The following is a 21,867-nucleotide window of genomic DNA, read 5'->3' on the forward strand; positions in this document are numbered from 1 at the left end:
CGGAACTGTTCCCTCAGCGGAACTGTTCCCTCAGCGGAACTGTTCCCTCAGCGGAACTGTTCCCTCAGCGGAACTGTTCCCTCAGCGGAACTGCTGCCTTAGCGGAACTGTTCCCTTAGCGGAACTGTTCCCTTAGCGGAACTGTTCCCTTAGCGGAACTGCTGCCTTAGCGGAACTGTTCCCTTAGCGGAACTGCTGCCTTAGTGGAACTGTTCCCTTAGCGGAACTGCTGCCTTAGCGGAACTGTTCCCTTAGCGGAACTGTTCCCTCAGCGGAACTGTTCCCTCAGCGGAACTGTTCCCTCAGCAGAACTGTTCCCTCAGCAGAACTGTTCCCTTAGCAGAACTGCTCCCTCAGCAGAACTGTTCCCTCAGCAGAACTGTTCCCTCAACAGAACTGTTCCCTTAGCAGAACTGCTCCCTTAGCAGAACTGCTCCCTCAGAAGAACTGTTCCCTTAGCAGATTTGCCGATACTGCCGTTTCCAGCATGAATATAGGAATGATGTGCCATTGAACTCCTGACAAACAACATATTGCGGAGGCTGGATCGGTGTGCACTCGTGGAATGACGTACAGAGTGTCTCAATTGTAGTAGGAATGACTGAGTACTGAGCTTTAGACTCTTTGACTCGACAACCTATCCAATACTCGTGAGTCCTGAGCTTTGTTCCACTGCTGATTCAAGGAAAATAATTATCCTTCACAACCTTTTTCCACCAGTGGATTCTTGAACTGCTAACACAACATGCCCATATGACCTTTTGGCAACAAACAAGCCTTAACCCTAAGTTTCCAATGTCGCGGAAACATAAAGAACTAAAGATCGCCTTAGGCTTTGATTTATCAGATTTTCCCGCCAGCATTCCCAACCAGATTCAACCGATACCCAGGTGGTGGATAGTGGACATACAGCCGTAGATATGAGAGTATAAATTCAGTCTTGGCCTCATATGTTCTGGCACCAGGTCAACGAATGAACTAAGCAAAGCACAGTCCATGACATGCACAGACTTGCCAAGCCAATGGAATTAGAAAGTTGTCTTCAATCTGCCAACTCTAGACATGACTTTGCAGCGGATTAAGATAAGCAGGTAGACTCCTGTCCAAGACTACACTACAGATAATAGCTGATTAGCAATTCTAACATTGGCAGACGGGGAAATTAGAAATCGTTATTATAGTTCAATAAGGAAAACAGTGAAAGTTAGCTTTAGATGCTAAACTGGTCGTAACAGGTTTGTCATCGGTTGCTGTGAAAGCAAGTTTGAGGCCGAAGTACGGAGAGGATCAGCCGAGGAATAACCAAACCTTCATTTATTCTACAGGCCTTCTTGGCAAAGAGGATGGATTTCATGTTTCTAAACCGGGCGTGTTTCAGGTGAGACAAAACATTGACTTGTCAACAGTAGGAAATCAAGCTTGAACTCTACGACCCTCTGCCATCTAAATGCTGCTTTATGAGATGATATTTTAAACAACATTGTGTTTCCTACTTTTTACCAGATTTGGTTTGGAGGGAATTGATTAGCCTGCACATCGCTGACCTCGACCCCACCCACCACTCTCCAACAAGTACAGGAGGAACTTGGGAGATCAACTTTTAAAAACGTATCCGCACAAGTGTGAACAGGGTCAGAGCAGGGGAGAAATCTGTAGTGCAACATTCCTGATTGTGTGTGTGTGTGTGTGTGCCACTGGCAACATATTACTGCCCTTGTTGTCACTGGAGACATCAATTTCCCCTTAAGGCTTAGTCTCAATCATTTACCTCTCCTTTCTCTCGCTCAGACGAGGTGACAAAGCGGCGTGACAGATCGGAGACGCCGGCACAGTTCCAGCCACTGAGATTAAGACTTTAACACGAAGAGGAAAGAGAAAAAACAAAAGATACGAGCGGCTCGGAGCTCTTGTCACGCTCTGCCCTCTCTTTCTGTTCGGTCTTCTGCACTGTAGCCAAACACCAGTAATCCCCTCCGCCGCGGGATAATGGCCACCTGGATGCCCGTCAACATTTGACAACAACGAAGGAAGAAAACAAAATAGAGAGTGTAAAATGAAGACGTGTTCGGATGCAGACGGGGAGGGGCCCGTTGATAATGAGCGGTTTGCGGGTGAGGAGGGGGAGGCAGTGAAGTGCCAGGTAATCACACACTGTTACCGGCCTCCTTTCCTGCCCTGGATTCCTTTCTGCCAGGTGCACGGTGCGTGTGTGCACGTATGAGTGCTGGCACGGCACGACAACAAGACCCGATATTATCCAAAATAACCCGGGAACAATGTTTATGATGCCGGTTGGATTAGCTGTAACTAATAATAGATTCCACTCACTGTAAATATCCATCAGCGGTCATATTACAACAAACAGCCTTAAAAAAACCGGCTGATAAATATTGAATATGTGATTATTAATGAAGAGCGACAGAACATATTTTAACAAGAAGAACCAGATCCTTTTTGGGGTATTTTTGTTGATTAAACAATAATGAAAATATACATTTGCTGGTTTTCTGTTGATCCTTTATGGGTGAATTTGACATTCATTAAAATAAATTGCTAAAAGATTCTGAACACAAGATATATTATTTTTTTTCAAAGCAAATATTCTTTTAGCTTTTGTTTGCAAATATGTCCCAAAGTGACTTGTATATTTCACACGTTAAAGGGTTTTAGGTTAACCCTTTGGACTTCGGTCAAATGTATTTCTTGGAAAGGTGAACAATTTAATTTCAAAGGTGTTCAGAATGTTACATGTGATTTTAATTGTTTTCACACCTCACACGTGATTCCGTCTGATATTATGGCCGACTCGATAACCCCAAATGTCACCAAGTGCTCCGGCCCCAGCTGTTTAAGTCACGCTTTAGTGTCCCCTGATATCGCGTTTGGTTTCTGGTGCACTTCTAGTAAATATGTTTCTTAAATTGCATGTGTTTTGGCACAATTGTATTTTTATATTTGCATCGTTTCTGAAGCTGTGTTTCCGTTAATAGCAATGTTTTGGGCCGGTGTAGCGCGTTCGCTTTACCGTAGAAACATTAATACAATAACATTTAAACAACTGGTCAATTTACACCAAATTAAAACAATTATAAAAGGTATAAAACCTGTGAGTTTTAACCAAGGCTCAGCTTAACCACTGAACTATTTCATCATTATGAATGTCCTTTTTGTGGTGGAATAAATAAAAAATTAGCGTTGAAAAAAAGCCGTAAATCACTCGTAAGTCAAATATAAAAGGCATACATACATCAGTTGCATTTGTTCGATAAATAAAAAAACAGGTATTTCCCTCATTAAATACAGAGAAATAAAAGTCTCTAAATTGAAAACCCTCGGGGGGGCAAAGCTTCCTGTTATTGTGAAAAGCTGTTGGGGGCGGAGCCACATCAGAAGCCCCGCCCACCTGCTCACCACCTCACCTGGGATTAAAAGAGGATTACCCGCGTCAGGTTCCCTCCACACAAAAGACCAAAAAGGCCAAGGTAGAGGTTACGTTATAATTTCAGGGGAGAAGGGAAGTCTGGACGGGAACCAGAGAGCATGATGGGATATGTGGGCGGGGCCGAGGATTAAGGAGGTGAGATGTTGTTGTCAGCTGTTCCGTGACTCAGAGTTTCTCACATCTGAGTTTCAGCCCCGTTTTTTTTAGCAAAGGCAACTTCAGATAAGTGAATACATCATCCTAAATCACTCCATCATGTCCTCCATACTAACGGAGCTTTCCACGAGGATGGCAGAACTCTGAAGGGCATCAAACGTTCTTCTGATAGCACGAATATCAACTTCTGTTACATCTAATTTAGAGCTCTCAAAATAGTCTTCAGAAACATTTCATTTACAGCCAAACCGCTCAGAGCAAGGAAATGCATTCCCTTTCCTCCTTCTTCTCCTTCTTGTAGTCACATCGCTCTTGGATTGAAGCCTGAGAGGTTTGAATATCTTTAGTCCCAGTGGACGCTTTTAAAAACGGCCAGCATTCATAAAAGCGAACAATGGGAGAAGTAAGAATCTCGGAGGAATTGTTAATCGCTGCTTTAGGAAATGAGCGGTCACCATGATCTAATTGTGGAGATAACCCACTCTCTCCTTCACACCCTGAACGCCTCGTCACCTCCACACTTTAACTCCTCTGATCTCTGCCCGTTCGCCGCCGCTCATTAAACGCTTTGCCGCCCACAAAGCGACACTTCAGCAAAACACATCTCCAAGGACGAGAGTGCAATTAATTAAGACTTGTTGTGTGCTCTTTGGCTCGCAGTAAAAAACCCTCTTTCTCTTCCACACACGTGAAACACGGCACGATGAGCGAATGCAAAGAAAGGCGCTTTGCATTTCTCTCCGCTCGGTTCTTCCACTGAAAGCGCACGGAAACAGTGATATGGGGATAAAAGGATGGACAGGGTGTGAAGAATAAACCAAGCGGGGACTCACGGGGACCTCCACATACTTGGCAGCTGCTTTCACCTTTCAGAGGGGGGGGGGGGGGAGGAAGGGAGACACTGGGGTCAGCGGAGATCTGGTTTCCAGCGAACAACAGGTTTCCTCAGAGTCGGAGAAAGAAAGCGCGCTGTGTGTTGGCGGGACAGAAAGGTACTCACTGTGAAAGAGAGGATGGAAGAGAAGAACGTGCCTTCGTCGTATCTGGAGAGTTTGGAGAGGACGCCGTCTAAAACAGCGGCGAACTGCAGAGGGGCAGACACAACAGCCGTTAATGCTCTTACTCTGCCGTCACGGGGACGCGTTTCCACCGGATCTACCGTTACTGAGATTTGAGAAACTGAAACAAAGCAATCAGAATTATTTGAGAATTTCTCTGAGAGTTTATATCGTTTTTTTAGTGCAACAAAGCATCATTTAAGATGCAGTAAAGAAATATACGTTTTATTAGAAAATGTTATTTCTATAATGAACGACAAATCCAATTTAATCATAACATGCAAAAAATAAACCTTGACCACAACAAATAAAGCCGTAAATAAAAGAAAACATTATTAATATTATTATAATATTAATGATATACTGATAATAATAAGACAAATAGAAAATGAACAAATGGATACATGTGATTTAATATCGGAATAAAAGTGCCAACATTATAATTTAATTATTAATTATATTATATTATATTGATTATAATACAAATTATGAAATAAAGCAGAACTTTTACAAATTAAAAAACATTCCTAAGAGTGAGCAGATAGAATATGAATATAATACATGTGTCTAATAACATGTTCATCACAAGCAAAAAACGAACGGCTACGGAAAAATGAAATCAGAATAGAAAGTGTTAAATCTATCGTCTTTTCTGTGAGGTGTGAGGCTTTAAAAAAAGAAGTGGAAAAATAAAACATGTCTCAAAAGAATAGAATAATAACTAATGAACAAAAAGAAGTGCACGTGTGACCCCACCCGCCTGCCCGGTGTAAACAGCATGAGAGGATTTGATTGGAAAAGAAATGTACCTTTGTGACCAGGGAGGAAAGCATGTCTTTGAACGCCTCGTCGATCAGAACATCGATTTTGGAGTGGTATTGTTGCTTGGGGGGAGGAGGGGGGGAGGAGGGGGGGGAGACAAAAAGCAATATTTTATTATTTCTAGAAAGACACACAAAACGTCAAAGTGACTCCTCGCCTCCTGAGACAGAAGTACAGCTTTCTCCGTTCTGTAAGAGACAGAAAGGAGAAACCTACAATGAACATCAAGTCTTCACACACACACTCACACACACACACCTCCCGTGACAAACCTCCCCATCCGTGCCCCTCCGCTGAGTTAAGCAGCTAATAGGACCATTCAGCGTCTGAATGACATTCCCGTCCGCGCTGGAAAAAGCGAAGGAATCTGAAGGATACTTTTTGTGCGTCTCCCTACAATTAGAGCAGCCTTGTATTGCTCTAAAGCACCGGTCCAGCTGCGAGGACCAAAGGCTCACACAAGATTCAATTAATCCGCCATTTCATGTCTCGTTTGGCCCCCCCCGAAAACATATTCATGGCACCTTTTCCCTTGAAGGATAAAAAATAAAAAGGCTGGGGCTGCGGGCTGAATGGCGGCAGCAGCAGGGGAGTTCATCTCTGGGCGACAATGCCCTTTCACTGGCCGTCTAAAGAACACCCAAATTAAAAATTTCAATCAACAAAGCGAACAGATCGCTGACAAATTGCGGGTCCTGTGAGGTCAGAGCCGACAGCCCTCGTTTCGCCCCCCCCCCTCTCCACAAGTCCGCAAAATGGCTTTCAGCGCGCCCATCTTCCTGCTTTTTCTTTTCCCTCTCTTCTTTCCTCAATTAACGTCGCTGCTCTCCCCCCCCCCCCCCCCGTAAGACCGCAGAGAAACAGTTTGGTCTTTGCCGCTGCTCCTTCAGCTCTGTGAGATGTTTTAGATTCTGCAACCGGGTCACACCCCCCCCCCCCACCCACGCCGTCGCTATTCAAATCACCTCAGCGACAAAAAGACAGCACACTCATTAGCATGTTCGCTGATTACCGCCGTGTATACAAGCAGAACTCATGAATCCGGGAGTTTAGCGTCCGTATTGAACTGTCGAGAGCAGACGGTTCAGTCCCGCCTGTTGAGCTGGAACAATCTGGAAGCCTTCTGAGTCAAAGCAAGAGGAGCGCCGGCAGGATTCGCTGCAGACGGACGCTCGATCGCGGCTAGTTGCAGAAAGACTGACCGCACTAGAGGTCTGCCGTGACGTCCCTGAGAGCCTTCAGACCGGCAGGGGTCAGAGGTCAGGAGGCCTCATTCACAACACCCACCGCCAAGTGAGCACGAGCTGCATCCACTGAACCGCATTCAGGAGAATCAAGTGATGTTTAAAGAGCAGAGAAAGAAACCGGCTGGATTCAGACGGCTCGCTGAAGGCTACGTGCTTTTATGATCGTCTGGTTGCATTTAACGAGATGAAGCCAGCATCAAGGGTCTGATAGATATTAACGTCATTACAACCACTTTAGTACAAGTGAGATTTCAGGCACACGTCGGTCACATCGGTTCGCAAGAACAACAGAGTAAAATGTATCAGAGGTTTAAAGAGGACATAATGCACGTGTGTATATTGTGCTTATTATTTGAAGGGTATTCCAACACCAACGGCCTAAGTAAAATACATTTTCTTCCTCGTCTCACTTCGCACATATGGCACTTTGAATCCGGGCCAATTATTTGATCGAAGCTTGCAAGCATTCTGTACAACAACATATGTGCATTCAAATGAAGCCGTGCTGCTTCCTCCCCGTATAGAAGTGAAACCATATGTGCAGAAAGGAGACCTGTAGCCTCTCAGACTAGATCAGCAATGTCTACGTTTGGAAGTGGCTTATAAGTGTTCCAGTTATAACGCTGTAAAGTATTAAGGACATATCGGTTTATGTAGAACCTCACATATACACTTAAAGTGGACCTATCACGCTGTATTGGAAACATATATTGTAGGGCCATACCTATACAAAACAGGTCTGTGAAGTTTTTTTTTCAAAATACCAAACGGATCACCCGTTGCAGCCACGCCTCATTCTGCTCAAACCTCGTGTTAATTTCGTCAGCTATTTTTTTATTTAGTTTTACTCTTAGTCCTTTCTTAAATTTCCTTTTTAGTTTTAGTCATATTTAGTCACCTTCATCCTGTTTTTATTTAGTCAAGTTTCAGTCGACTAAAAGTCTGAGCATTTTAGTCTTATTTTAGTCAAAGAAAACTAATTATTTTAGTCTACTTTTTGTCAATGAAAACGGTTGAGTGTTTTTTAGTCATCAGATTATATAGAACATTCCAGTCAAACTAGTCTAGCCAAAACCAATAATTTGTCATTTTAGTATATAAATAAAAAGGATTATATCTTGTCCTTATTTGATGAAAAACACAGGTTGAATGATTAAGAAGCTTTGCAGAGAGTATCTGGTCAGGTTTGTGGTGGTTGTACCAGCTGTGTTATGGCCACATTGCTTCCCTTCTGATGAAACAATGCATTCGCTTTTTTCTCCGCCTCATTGTAGCGAAAAAGGGCCCAAATATCACATCGTTTCTTTCTCCCAAGCAGTGGTGGCTTTAGACTTTTTCGTTGTCAGTCATTTTGACGGACAGGATCGTAACATTTCCGTCATAATCCATTATTATCCGTCGAGTGCACAATGTATCACTCACTCGCGCTGACGGGGGGGTATTCGGTTAACGCGACCACTGCTCCTAAACCCTGTTGTTGCCATTTTACTTTCTGTTAAATAAGGTTAGTTAGACCATGAGTTAGACCCGGGTCTTTCACGTTAACAGTGTGCCGCTGCCCGGTGTAATTCAAATGTACCGCCGCGCGCAGCACAGAAACAGCTGCTGCTCTGCCGCAGCACCGGAAGTGGAACTGCTGGGAGAAAAACTGACTATCAGAGATTTAACGTTATCTTTGATAATATTTCGTCTCCTCATTTTTTCGTCAACGAAAGTAAAGAGAGATTTTGGCATAGTTTTTATTTAGTAAACTACATTTTCGTCTCGTCACTTTTCGTCAACGATATTGCATTATGATTTCGTTACAGTTATTGTTTACTGCCGTCTCGTCATCGTCTCGTTTTCGTCATGGAAAAAAAGGTCGTTGACGAACATATTTCGTCATTGTTTTAGTCAACGAAATTAACACTACTCAAACCCCTCTTTTGAAGCCCTTAGAGAAACGCAGATTCTGGGTCCTTAGCTTGAAAAGAAAAGAGGAGGCGGAGCTAATGCCTGATCAGAATTCTACCGGAGATAAAGTTAAATTCTGCTGTGATAAAACACCATCCTGTTCTAAACCACATCAAGGATTCTTTCTGAAACAGTATGGAGCTCAAATGCTTTCTCTCTCTCAGGTTTATCACGAGGTGAGTTCCTTTTGTATTTCCTGCTTTTTAAACACGTGCTCTCCAGTTCAGGTTAGCTCTGAGCATTAGCGAGGCTAGCTAATGTAAACAAAGACGTCCAAAACACGTCAGGCATTGTTTCTGATAGCAACGTTCTGTGGGTCCTCCGACGTCACCACGGATGGAATCTGTATCCGCTCGTTGTTCACCGTTTTTAAAAGATTTGGGAGGAAAAGAGAGAGGGTTTTATTTTCTGACGCTGCGTGAGTTCCCCGACGCACCGGGGACACGTGTTGATGAATAAAAGACATCACAAAGTGCATTTTGCATGATAGGTCCCCTTTAAGTTAGCTCTATAATAACCAACCATGGTTTCAAAGTGTTTCTAATGAGGCAAGGAACTTTAAGACATGCCAAATGCTATACATATGAACAGTCTCCCACTACGTCTTGGAGGGGAACACACTGCATGTGTTTACATGTGTTGTCTTTATTATCTACATCTGATTAACTAGTTAAGGGGCTTTCAGCAAATCAAGATATTCAGGTGTGGAAAAGTATGGAAACACGTAGAATCTCTCCAGGACCACCAGCTGACCCACTGCCTTTGCGAAGTCTCCATTTTGAGATTAGTCTTCGTTATAATCAGTTTGATGAGTTGGGATGTGTTTAGTGACATGTGTTAAAGAAAACAAGGCCAGTTGGAGCTAGTGTTAATTTCGTCAACTATTTTTTAATTTAGTTTTAGTTTTAGTCCTGTGTTAAATTTCCTTTTTAGTTTTAGTCATATTTAGTCACCTTCATCCTGTTTTTATTTAGTCAAGTTTCAGTCGACTAAAAGTCTGAGCATTTTAGTCTTATTTTAGTCAAAGAAAACTAATTATATTAGTCTACTTTTTGTCAATGAAAACGGTTGAGTCTTTTTTAGTCATCAGATTATATAGAACATTTCAGTCAAACTAGTCTAGCCAAAACCAATAATTTGTCATTTTAGTATATAAATAAATAAGATTATCTTGTCCTTATTTGATGAAACACACAGGTTGATTAAGAAGCTTTGCAGAGAGTATCAGGTTTGTGGTGTTTTTACCAGCTGTGTTTTGGCCGCATTGCTTCCCTTCTGATGAAACAATGCATTCGCTTTTTTTCTCCGCCTCATTGTAGCGAAAATGGGCCCAAATATCACATCGTTTCTTTCTCCCAAGCAGTGGTGGCTTTAGACTTTTTCGTTGTCAGGCATTTTGACGGACAGGATCGTAACATTTCCGTCATAATCCATTATTACCCGTCGAGTGCACAATGTATCACTCACTCGCGCTGACGGGGGGGTATTCGGTTAACGCGACCACTGCTCCTAAGCCCTGTTGTTGCCATTTTATTTTCTGTTAAATAAGGTTAGTTAGACCATGAGTTAGACCCGGGTCTTTCACGTTAACAGTGTGCCGCTGCCCGGTGTAATTCAAATGTACCGCCGCACGCAGCACAGAAACAGCTGCTGCTCTGCCGGAGATTTAACGTTATCTTTGATAATATTTCGTCTCCTCATTTTTCGTCAACGAAAGTAAAGAGAGATTTTGTCATAGTTTTTATTTAGTAAACTACATTTTCGTCTCGTCACTTTTCGTCAACGATATTGCATGATGATTTCGTTACAGTTATTGTTTACTGCCGTCGGTGCCGTCTCGTCATCGTCTCGTTTTCATCATGGAAAAAAAAGGTTGTTGACGAACATATTTCGTCATAGTTTTAGTCAACGAAATTAACACTAGTTGGAGCTCAGGTGGAGAAGTGTGACAGGAAAGACATGTTTTGAGGTGATGGACGGACTTACCCATTGTTTGTCAATCTGGGATTCAAACAATGACGAGGATGGACGTGAGGGACGGGGAGGAGATGAGACGAGGAAAGAAAGAGGAAAACCGTTATTTAATGACACATCAGGGACGTTTAAAAACATCTTAACTTTTCATCAGAGAACTATGAGATGGAGTTACAACTACTTTCCATTTCCATCATAGTTTTAACCTTTCAATTAAAAATTCAAGACCCATTTTAATATCACATTGAACAAGAATGAGTCATTGTCAGATTTGAGTTATGAAATCCTTCATAAGTGAGACTCCTAACGTATCTCTGATTGTTGGCTGTGAGACGAGCAGAAAGCAGACGGGCAGAAAGCAGACGGGCAGTAAGCAGACGGGCAGAAAGCAGACGGGCAGTAAGCAGACGGGCAGAAAGCAGACGGGCAGAAAAGCAGACGGGCAGAAAGCAGACGGGCAGAAAGCAAACGGGCAGAAAGCAGACGGGCGGAAAGCAGACGGGCGGAAAGCAGACGGGCGGAAAGCAAACGGGCGGAAAGCAGACGGGCGGAAAGCAGACGGGCAGAAAGCAGACGGGCAGAAAGCAGACGGGCAGAAAGCAGACGGGCCGAAAGCAGACGGGCAGAAAGCAGACGGGAAGAAAGCAGACGGGCAGAAAGCAGACGGGCAGAAAGCAGACGGGCGGAAAGCAGACGGGCAGAAAGCAGACGGGCAGAAAGCAGACGGGCAGAAAGCAGACGGGCAGAAAGCAGACGGCGGAAAGCAGACGGGCGGAAAGCAAACGGGCGAAAGCAGACGGGCGGAAAGCAGACGGGACGAGCAGAAAGCAGACGAGCAGAAAGCAGACGGGCAGAAAGCAGAACGGGCGGAAAGCAGACGGGCGGAAAGCAGACGGGCGGAAAGCAGACGGGCAGAAAGCAAACGGGCAGAAAGCAGCACGGCAGAAAGCAGACGGGCAGAAAGCAGACGGGCAGAAAGCAGACGGGCAGAAAGCAGACGGGCAGAAAGCAGACGGGCAGAAAGCAGACGGGCAGAAGCAGACGGGCGGGAAAGCAGACGGGGCGGAAAGCAGACAGGCAGAAAGCAAACTGGCAGAAAGCAGACGAGCAGAAAGCAGACGGGCAGAAAGCAGACGGGCAGAAAGCAGACGGGGCAGAAAGCAGACGGGCAGAAAGCAGACGGGCAGAAAGCAGACGGGCAGAAAGCAGACGGGCAGAAAGCAGACGGGCGGAAAGCAGACGGGCAGAAAGCAAATGGGCAGAAAGCAGGACGGCGGAAAGCAGGACGGGCAGAAAGCAAACGGGCGGAAAGCAGACGGGCAGAAAGCAGACGGGTTGTAAAAGCTTTTTTACGAGTCCTCTCCTGCTGATGTTCAGGTGTATATCAGCATGTAGTGTCTCTACTTTAAAGAGTCCTCTCCTGCTGATGTTCAGGTGTATATCAGTATGTAGTGTCTCTACTTTAAAGAGTCCTCTCCTGCTGATGTTCAGGTGTATATCAGTATGTAGTGTCTCTACTTTAAAGAGTCCTCTCCTGCTGATGTTCAGGTGTGTATCAGTATGTGGTGTCTCTACTTTAAAGAGTCCTCTCCTGCTGATGTTCAGGTGTATATCAGTATGTAGTGTCTCTACTTTAAAGAGTCCTCTCCTGCTGATGTTCAGGTGTATATCAGTATGTAGTGTCTCTACTTTAAAGAGTCCTCTCCTGCTGATGTTCAGGTGTATATCAGTATGTAGTGTCTCTACTTTAAAGAGTTCTCTCCTGCTGATGTTCAGGTGTATATCAGTATGTAGTGTCTGTACTTTAAAGAGTCCTCTCCTGCTGATGTTCAGGTGTATATCAGTATGTCGTGTCTCTACTTTAAAGAGTCCTCTCCTGCTGATATTCAGGTGTATATCAGTGTGTAGTGTCTCTACTTTAAAGAGTCCTCTCCTGCTGATGTTCAGGTGTATATCAGTATGTAGTGTCTCTACTTTAAAACAGTCCTCTCCTGCTGATGTTCAGGTGTATATCAGTATGTAGTGTCTCTACTTTAAAGAGTCCTCTCCTGCTGATGTTCAGGTGTATATCAGTATGTAGTGTCTCTACTTTAAAGAGTCCTCCTCCTTCTGATGTTCAGGTGTATATCAGTATGTAGTGTCTCTACTTTAAAGAGTCCTCTCCTGCTGATGTTCAGGTGTATATCAGTATGTAGAGTCTCTACTTTAAAGAGTCCTCTCCTGCTGATGTTCAGGTGTATATCAGTATGTAGTGTCCTCTACTTTAAAGAGTCCTCTCCTGCTGATGTTCAGGTGTATATCAGTATGTAGTGTCCTCTACTTTAAAGAGTCCTCTCCTGCTGATGTTCAGGTGTGTATCAGTATGGTGTCTCTACTTAAAGAGTCCTCTCCTGCTGATGTTCAGGTGTATATCAGTATGTAGTGTCTCTACTTTAAAGAGTCCTCTCCTGCTGATGTTCAGGTGTATCAGTATGTCGTGTCTCTACTTTAAAGAGTCCTCTCCTGCTGATATCAGGTGTATATCAGTGTAGTGTCTCTACTTTAAAGAGTCCTCTCCTGCTGATGTTCAGGTGTATATCAGTATGTAGTGTCTCTACTTTAAACAGTCCTCTCCTGCTGATGTTCAGGTGTATATCAGTATGTAGTGTCTCTACTTTAAAGAGTCCTCTCCTGCTGATGTTCAGGTGTATATCTGTATGTAGTGTCTCTACTTTAAAAGAGTCCTCCTCCTGCTGATGTTCAGGTGTATATCAGTATGTAGTGTCTGTACTTTAAAGAGTCCTCTCCTGCTGATGTTCAGGTGTATATCAGTATGTCGTGTCTCTACTTTAAAGAGTCCTCTCCTGCTGAGGTTCAGGTGTATATCAGTATGTAGAGTCTCTACTTTAAAGAGTCCTCTCCTGCTGATGTTCAGGTGTATATCAGTATGTCGTGTCTCTACTTGAATGTACGACTTTATTATTTATTTCATTTGTGTCTGATTGTGTAGAACCAGTGTGTGTGTGTGTGTCTCTGAGTGGCGCTGGCATGTTGGAGGCTGGTGAAGAAAGGACCTGAAGGTCAAGAGAGCAGCGAGCTTAGATCTCTGTCAGGACGTCTGCGGCCAAGGTTTCACTCTGAGACGCCAAGGACACACACACACACACACACAACACCACACACACACACCACACACACACCACACACACACCACACCCAAACACACAAAACACACACACACACCACACACACACACACACACACACACACACACACACACACCCACACACACACACACACACACCCACCACACACACACACACACACACACACCACACACACCACACACACCACACACACACACACACACACTTCACGGTCGTCCAGTCATCAGTTCGAGAAGAGAACACAACACAGCGAGCGCTGTCCGCTGGTGACGGGGGATCATCCCGTTGATAGGGCTGATCTAATACAGGAAGTCTGATTCTGACACTTTGATACGGACCGGTTGACTCCAAACACTTCTGACCCTAAACTAGTTTATTTACTGCCTTCTTTCTTTCTTTCATTTAGATTTCTGTGGGTAGGACTTTAACTTCTTCTCATTTTATGACTTCTATAATTAAATGTAACTATCATTTTCATTATATGTTCTTTAAAGGGGACTTATCATGCAAAATACACTTCTCTCCATCACCATGTGTCCCCGGTGTGTCGGGGAACTCACGCAGCGTCAGGAAATAAAAGCCTCTCTCTTTTCCTCCGTACCCAAATCTCTCTAACGGGGAACAACGGAGCTGATCCAGATTTGCGTCCGATATGACGTAACATCTGAAATGTGGACCCACGGCCCAATCAGAAAGCTGCTATCAGAAACAATGCCCGACTGTTTTGGACGTAATATGGTCGGTGTTTACATTAGCATGGCTAGCACTCAGAGCTAACCTGTGCTGGAGAGCATGTGTGTGAAGAAGCAGGAAGTAGAAAGGAACTCACCGTGTGGTGTAACCGGAAGAGAGAAAGCCTCACTTTAAATTTTCCGTTTAAAACTCAGTTTAAACTCTTCTCCTCTGGCAGTATCATCCATGCAGCTCACTGATCCAGTAAATGACCGGGCCCAATCCCGGACAGTGAAGAATACATATATTTAGATTAACTAGTGAGCTTGTTACAAGAGGTAGATCAAGTGAAGCTTAATCTAACTCTTGTGTGTCGCTCTCCGCTCACCGGGTCCGTCTCAGCGGGCGGGAGCTGCAGGATTTCTGCTTCTCGTTGCATGTCGCTATTTTACTGTCTTTTCGGACACCTTGAAATACTGCCAGACCGGTATGAAGACATGTTGGCGAGCTTGTTTTGGCCGCACAGAGAAAAGTGTCATGTAGTTTTAGATGTTGATGTATTTTAGATGTTGATGTACAAGAGTACATGAGAAGAGGGGACACAGTTTGATGTAGAAAGAGACCGTGAAGAAGAGGGGACACATGTTATGTAGAAGAGACATGGAGAAGAGGGGACACATGTGATGTAGAAGAGACATGAAGAAGAGGGGGACACATGTTGATGTAGAAGAGACATTGACGAAGAGGGGACAACATGTTGATGTAGAAGAGACATGGCGAAGAGGGGACACATGTTGATGTAGAATAGACGTGAAGAAGGGACACGTTGATTAGAAGAAGACACATGTTGATGTAGAAGATACGTGAAGAAGAGGGGACACATGTTGATGTAGAAGAGACATGAAGAAGAGGGGACACATGTTGATGTAGAAGAGACATGAAGAAGAGGGGACACATGTTGATGTAGAAGAGACATGAAGAAGAGGGGACACATGTTGATGTAGAAGAGACATGAAGAAGAGGGGACACATGTTGATGTAGAAGAGACATGAAGAAGAGGGGACACATGTTGATGTAGAAGAGACATGAAGAAGAGGGGACACATGTTGATGTAGAAGAGACATGAAGAAGAGGGGACACATGTTGATGTAGAAGAGACATGAAGAAGAGGGGACACATGTGATGTAGAAGAGACATGAAGAAGAGGGGACACATGTTGATGTAGAAGAGACATGGAAGAAGAGGGACACATGTTGATGTAGAAGAGACATGAAGAAGAGGGGACACATGTTGATGTAGAAGAGACATGAAGAAGAGGGGACACATGTTGATGTAGAAGAGACATGAAGAAGAGGGGACACATGTTGATGTAGAAGAGACATGAAGAAGAGGGGACACATGTTGATGTAGAAGAGACATGAAGAAGAGGGGACACATGTTGATTGTAGACGAGACATGAAGAAGAGGGGACACATGTTGATGTAGAAGAGACATGGAAGAAGAGGGGACACATGTTGATGTAGAAGAGACATGGAGAAGAGGGGACACATGTTGATGTAGAAGAGACATGGAGAAGAGGGGACACATGTTGATGTAGAAGAGACATGGAAGAAGAGGGGACACATGTTGATGTAGAAGAGACATGAAGAAGAGGGGACACATGTTGATGTAGAAGAGACATGAAGAAGAGGGGACACATGTTGATGTAGAAGAGGACATGAAGAAGAGGGGACACATGTTGATGTAGAAGAGACATGAAGAAGAGGGGACACATGTTGATGTAGAAGAGACATGAGAAGAGGGGACACTGTTGATGTAGAAGAGACATGAAGAAGAGGGGACACATGTTGATGTAGAAGAGACATGAAGAAGAGGGGACACATGTTGATGTAGAAGAGACATGAAGAAGAGGGGGACCACATGTTGATGTAGGAAGAGGACAATGAAGAAGAGGGGACACATGTTGATGGGTAGAAGAGACATGGAAGAAGTAGGGGGACACAATGTTGATGTAGAAGAAGAGACATGGAAGAAGAGGGACACATGTTGGATGTAGAAGAAAGACATGGAAGAAGAGGGGACAACATGTTGATTGGAAGAGAGCATGAAGAAGAGGGGACACATGTTGAGGTAGAAGAGACAGTGAAGAATGAGGGGAATCACATGTTGATGTAGGGAAAGACATGGAAGAAGAGGGGACACCATGTTGTGTAGAAAGAGACATGGAAGAAGAGGGGACACATGGGTTGATGTAGAAGAGACATGAAGAAGAGGGGACAACAGTTGGTGTAGAAGAGACAGTGAAGAAGAGGGGACACATGTTGATGTAGAAGAGACATGAAGAAGAGGGGACACATGTTGATGTAGAAGAGACATGAAGAAGAGGGGACACATGTTGATGTAGAAGAGACATGAGAAGAGGGGACACATGTTGATGTAGAAGAGACATGAGAAGAGGGGACACATGTTGATGTAGAAGAGACATGAAGAAGAGGGGACACATGTTGATGTAGAAGAGACATGAAGAAGAGGGGACACATGTTGATGTAGAAGAGACATGAGAAGAGGGGACACATGTTGAATGTAGAAGAGACATGAAGAAGAGGGGACACATGTTGATGTAGAAGAGACATGAAGAAGAGGGGACACATGTTGATGTAGAAGAGACATGAAGAAGAGGGGACACATGTTGATGTAGAAGAGACATGAAGAAGAGGGGACACATGTTGATGTAGAAGAGACATGAAGAAGAGGGGACACATGTTGATGTAGAAGAGACATGAAGAAGAGGGGACACATGTTGATGTAGAAGAGACATGAAGAAGAGGGGACACATGTTGATGTAGAAGAGACATGAGAAGAGGGGACACATGTTGATGTAGAAGAGACATGGAAGAAGAGGGGACACATGTTGATGTAGAAGAGACATGAAGAAGAGGGGGACACATGTTGATGTAGAAGAGACATGAAGAAGAGGGGACACATGTTGATGTAGAAGAGACATGAAGAAGAGGGGACACATGTTGATGTAGAAGAGACATGAGAAGAGGGGACACATGTTGATGTAGAAGAGACATGAAGAAGAGGGGACACATGTTGATGTAGAAGAGACATGAAGAAGAGGGGACACATGTTGATGTAGAAGAGACATGAAGAAGAGGGGACACATGTTGATGTAGAAGAGACATGAGAAGAGGGGACACATGTTGATGTAGAAGAGACATGAAGAAGAGGGGACACATGTTGATGTAGAAGAGACATGAGAAGAGGGGACACATGTTGATGTAGAAGAGACATGAGAAGAGGGGACACATGTTGATGTAGAAGAGACATGAAGAAGAGGGGACACATGTTGATGTAGAAGAGACATGAAGAAGAGGGGACACATGTTGATGTAGAAGAGACATGAAGAAGAGGGGACACATGTTGATGTAGAAGAGACATGAAGAAGAGGGGACACATGTTGATGTAGAAGAGACATGAGAAGAGGGGACACATGTTGATGTAGAAGAGACATGAAGAAGAGGGGGACACATGTTGATGTAGAAGAGACAGTGAAGAAGAGGGGACACATGTTGATGTAGAAGAGACATGAAGAAGAGGGGACACATGTTGATGTAGAAGAGACATGAAGAAGAGGGGACACATGTTGATGTAGAGAGACATGGAGAAGAGGGGACACATGTTGATGTAGAAGAGACATGAAGAAGAGGGGACACGTGTTGATGTAGAAGAGACAGTGAAGAAGAGGGGACACATGTTGATGTAGAAGAGACATGAAGAAGAGGGGACACATGTTGATGTAGAAGAGACATGAAGAAGAGGGGACACATGTTGATGTAGAAGAGACATGAAGAAGAGGGGACACATGTTGATGTAGAAGAGACATGAGAAGAGGGGACACATGTTGATGTAGAAGAGACATGAAGAAGAGGGGACACATGTTGATGTAGAAGAGACATGAAGAAGAGGGGACACATGTTGATGTAGAAGAGACATGGAGAAGAGGGGACACATGTTGATGTAGAAGAGACATGAGAAGAGGGGACACATGTTGATGTAGAAGAGACATGGAGAAGAGGGGACACATGTTGATGTAGAAGAGACATGAAGAAGAGGGGACACATGTTGATGTAGAAGAGACATGAAGAAGAGGGGACACATGTTGATGTAGAAGAGACATGAAGAAGAGGGGACACATGTTGATGTAGAAGAGACATGAAGAAGAGGGGACACATGTTGATGTAGAAGAGACATGGAGAAGAGGGGACACATGTTGATGTAGAAGAGACATGAAGAAGAGGGGACACATGTTGATGTAGAAGAGACATGAAGAAGAGGGGACACATGTTGATGTAGAAGAGACATGGAGAAGAGGGGACACATGTTGATGTAGAAGAGACATGGAGAAGAGGGGACACATGTTGATGTAGAAGAGACATGGAGAAGAGGGGACACATGTTGATGTAGAAGAGACATGAAGAAGAGGGGACACATGTTGATGTAGAAGAGACATGGAGAAGAGGGGACACATGTTGATGTAGAAGAGACATGAAGAAGAGGGGACACATGTTGATGTAGAAGAGACATGGAGAAGAGGGGACACATGTTGATGTAGAAGAGACATGGAAGAAGAGGGGACACATGTTGATGTAGAAGAGACATGAGAAGAGGGGACACATGTTGATGTAGAAGAGACATGAGAAGAGGGGACACATGTTGATGTAGAAGAGACATGAAGAAGAGGGGACACATGTTGATGTAGAAGAGACATGAAGAAGAGGGGACACATGTTGATTGTAGAAGAGACATGGAGAAGAGGGGACACATGTTGATGTAGAAGAGACATGAGAAGAGGGGACACATGTTGATGTAGAAGAGACATGAAGAAGAGGGGACACATGTTGATGTAGAAGAGACATGGAGAAGAGGGGACACATGTTGATGTAGAAGAGACATGAAGAAGAGGGGACACATGTTGATGTAAAGAGACATGAAGAAGAGGGGACACATGTTGATGTAGAAGAGACATGAAGAAGAGGGGACACATGTTGATGTAGAAGAGACATGGAGAAGAGGGGACACATGTTGATGTAGAAGAGACATGAAGAAGAGGGGACACATGTTGATGTAGAAGAGACATGAAGAAGAGGGGACACATGTTGATGTAGAAGAGACATGAAGAAGAGGGGACACATGTTGATGTAGAAGAGACATGTAGAAGAGGGGACACATGTTGATGTAGAAGAGACATGAGAAGAGGGGACACATGTTGATGTAGAAGAGACATGGAGAAGAGGGGACACATGTTGATGTAGAAGAGACATGCAGAAGAGGGGACACATGTTGATGAAGAAGAGGGGACACATGTTGATGTAGAAGAGACATGAAGAAGAGGATTTTGCACAATAGGTGACCTTTAAGGGATGTATTCTGATATTCAGCGAACACTCGTTTGTCCCCCCAACAAGAAGCAGGTCCTGCAGGGACAGATCAATAGGACATGGTTTTGAAGTCTCCAGATGGACATGTCTTTTCTTCTCTAAAAGCTTTAGCTAGAAGCCAAACTGCAGCATAAAGTGATCACACCCTGAAGCGTACTCGTCTCCTCCGTGTGTCCTCCTCTCACCTCCTGGCCAGTGTCCAGCACGCAGAGTTTGGAGCACTGCTTCTTGGCGTCCATCAGCACGTTGAACATCGTGCAGACGGACAGCGGCACCCTGAAGTCCGTCGACTTACACGCCTTCTGCATTTTGGCATCGAACGCAGATTTTGTTCTGTGGGAGAAAACAGCAAGAAGGGTTTGTTGTTGTTGTTGTTGATCATAAACGGCTACAACTTGATATACTTCCTGGTAACTGTGTTGTCCCTCCCAAAACACGACTGTCTATATTCAAATCTCAAATAAAAACTCACCTTTAGTTTTTTAGAGAGATTAAATATTGTGTGTTTTATGTTAGGATTATTTTTCGAGGTCATAAACTCACACGCTAACGACTAAAGGGACATGTGTGTGTATGTAAAAGGTCGTGTACTATCTTTAGTACACTTCAGCGTTGGTGGAGGTGAGGTGAAAGAGCCCCCAGTCTGACCTCTTGACGCAGGCCTCCATCATGTCGCTGGCCATCAGCTTCAGCCTCTGCTCCAGATGTTTGGCGAACTCCGGCTCCGGCCAATGGAGGTCGAGCACGAACGACTGCAGAGCGTCCAGCTTCCAGAACAAATCCTCCGCGGTGGCCGAGCCGTTACTGGGGGGGGGGGGGGGTATTAACATAAATAAAACACAAACTTCTACGTTCTGAAGTTGCTGATCATCACTTGTACCCATGGATGTGTACATATCTACTTAGAATGACTGATGTGTGCTTTTCTTGTATATATGCTTGTTACTGTATGATTGCATGCCTTTGACCTGCTACCAGGAGTCTAGCACCATGAGTCTAGCACCATGAGTCTAGCACCATGAGTCTAGCACCATGAGTCTAGTACTAGGAGTCTAGCACCATGAGTCTAGCACCATGAGTCTAGTACTAGGAGTCTAGCACCAGGAGTCTAGTACCAGGAGTCTAGTACCAGGAGTCTAGTACCAGGAGTCTAGCACCAGGAGTCTAGCACCAGGAGTCTAGTACCAGGAGTCTAGTACCAGGAGTCTAGTACTAGGAGTCTAGCACCAGGAGACTAGCACCAGGAGTCTAGCACCAGGAGTCTAGCACCAGGAGTCTAGCACCAGGAGTCTAGTACCAGGAGTCTAGAACCATGAGTCTAGCACCAGGAGTCTAGCACCAGGAGTCTAGCACCAGGAGTCTAATACCAGGAGTCTAGCACCAGGAGTCTGGCACCAGGGGTCTAGCACCAGGAGTCTAGTACCAGGAGTCTGGTACCAGGAGTCTAGCACCAGGAGTCTGGTACCAGGAGTCTAGCACCAGGAGTCTAGCACCAGGAGTCTAAAACCAGGAGTCTAGTACCAGGAGTCTAGCACCAGGAGTCTAGCACCAGGAGTCTAGCACCAGGAGTCTAGCACCAGGAGTCTAGCACCAGGAGTCTGGTACCAGGAGTCTAGCACCAGGAGTCTAAAACCAGAAATCTAGTACCAGGAGTCTAGCACCAGGAGTCTAGCACCAGGAGTCTAGAACCAGGAGTCTAGCACCAGGAGTCTAGCACCAGGAGTCTAATACAAGGAGTCTAGCACCAGGAGTCTAGCACCAGGAGTCTAGCACCAGGAGTCTAATACAAGGAGTCTAGCACCAGGAGTCTAGAACCAGGAGTCTAGCACCAGGAGTCTAGCACCAGGAGTCTAATACAAGGAGTCTAGCACCAGGAGTCTAGCACCAGGAGTCTAGAACCAGGAGTCTAATACAAGGAGTCTAGCACCAGGAGTCTAGCACCAGGAGTCTAGC

The 21,867-nt window shown here is 44.6% G+C and overlaps 1 protein-coding gene across 1 annotated transcript in view; it reads right to left on the reverse strand.

The window, feature by feature from the left end:
- The window catches only part of LOC117447927 (calcium-dependent secretion activator 2-like), a 171,362-nt gene that overhangs the window by 16,595 nt on the left and 132,900 nt on the right, over positions 1–21,867 (reverse strand). Inside the window, exons 11-16 of the mRNA XM_034084944.2 lie at positions 20,563–20,718; positions 20,100–20,247; positions 10,665–10,679; positions 5,466–5,540; positions 4,599–4,682; positions 4,432–4,464 (exon numbers count right to left, since the gene is read on the reverse strand). Of these exons, the coding sequence (XP_033940835.1) occupies positions 4,432–4,464; positions 4,599–4,682; positions 5,466–5,540; positions 10,665–10,679; positions 20,100–20,247; positions 20,563–20,718 (511 nt within the window). The remainder of the gene's footprint in view (positions 1–4,431; positions 4,465–4,598; positions 4,683–5,465; positions 5,541–10,664; positions 10,680–20,099; positions 20,248–20,562; positions 20,719–21,867) is intronic.

Source organism: Pseudochaenichthys georgianus, chromosome 6, assembly GCF_902827115.2.
Source record: "Pseudochaenichthys georgianus chromosome 6, fPseGeo1.2, whole genome shotgun sequence".
NCBI classification, from domain to species: domain Eukaryota; kingdom Metazoa; phylum Chordata; class Actinopteri; order Perciformes; family Channichthyidae; genus Pseudochaenichthys; species Pseudochaenichthys georgianus.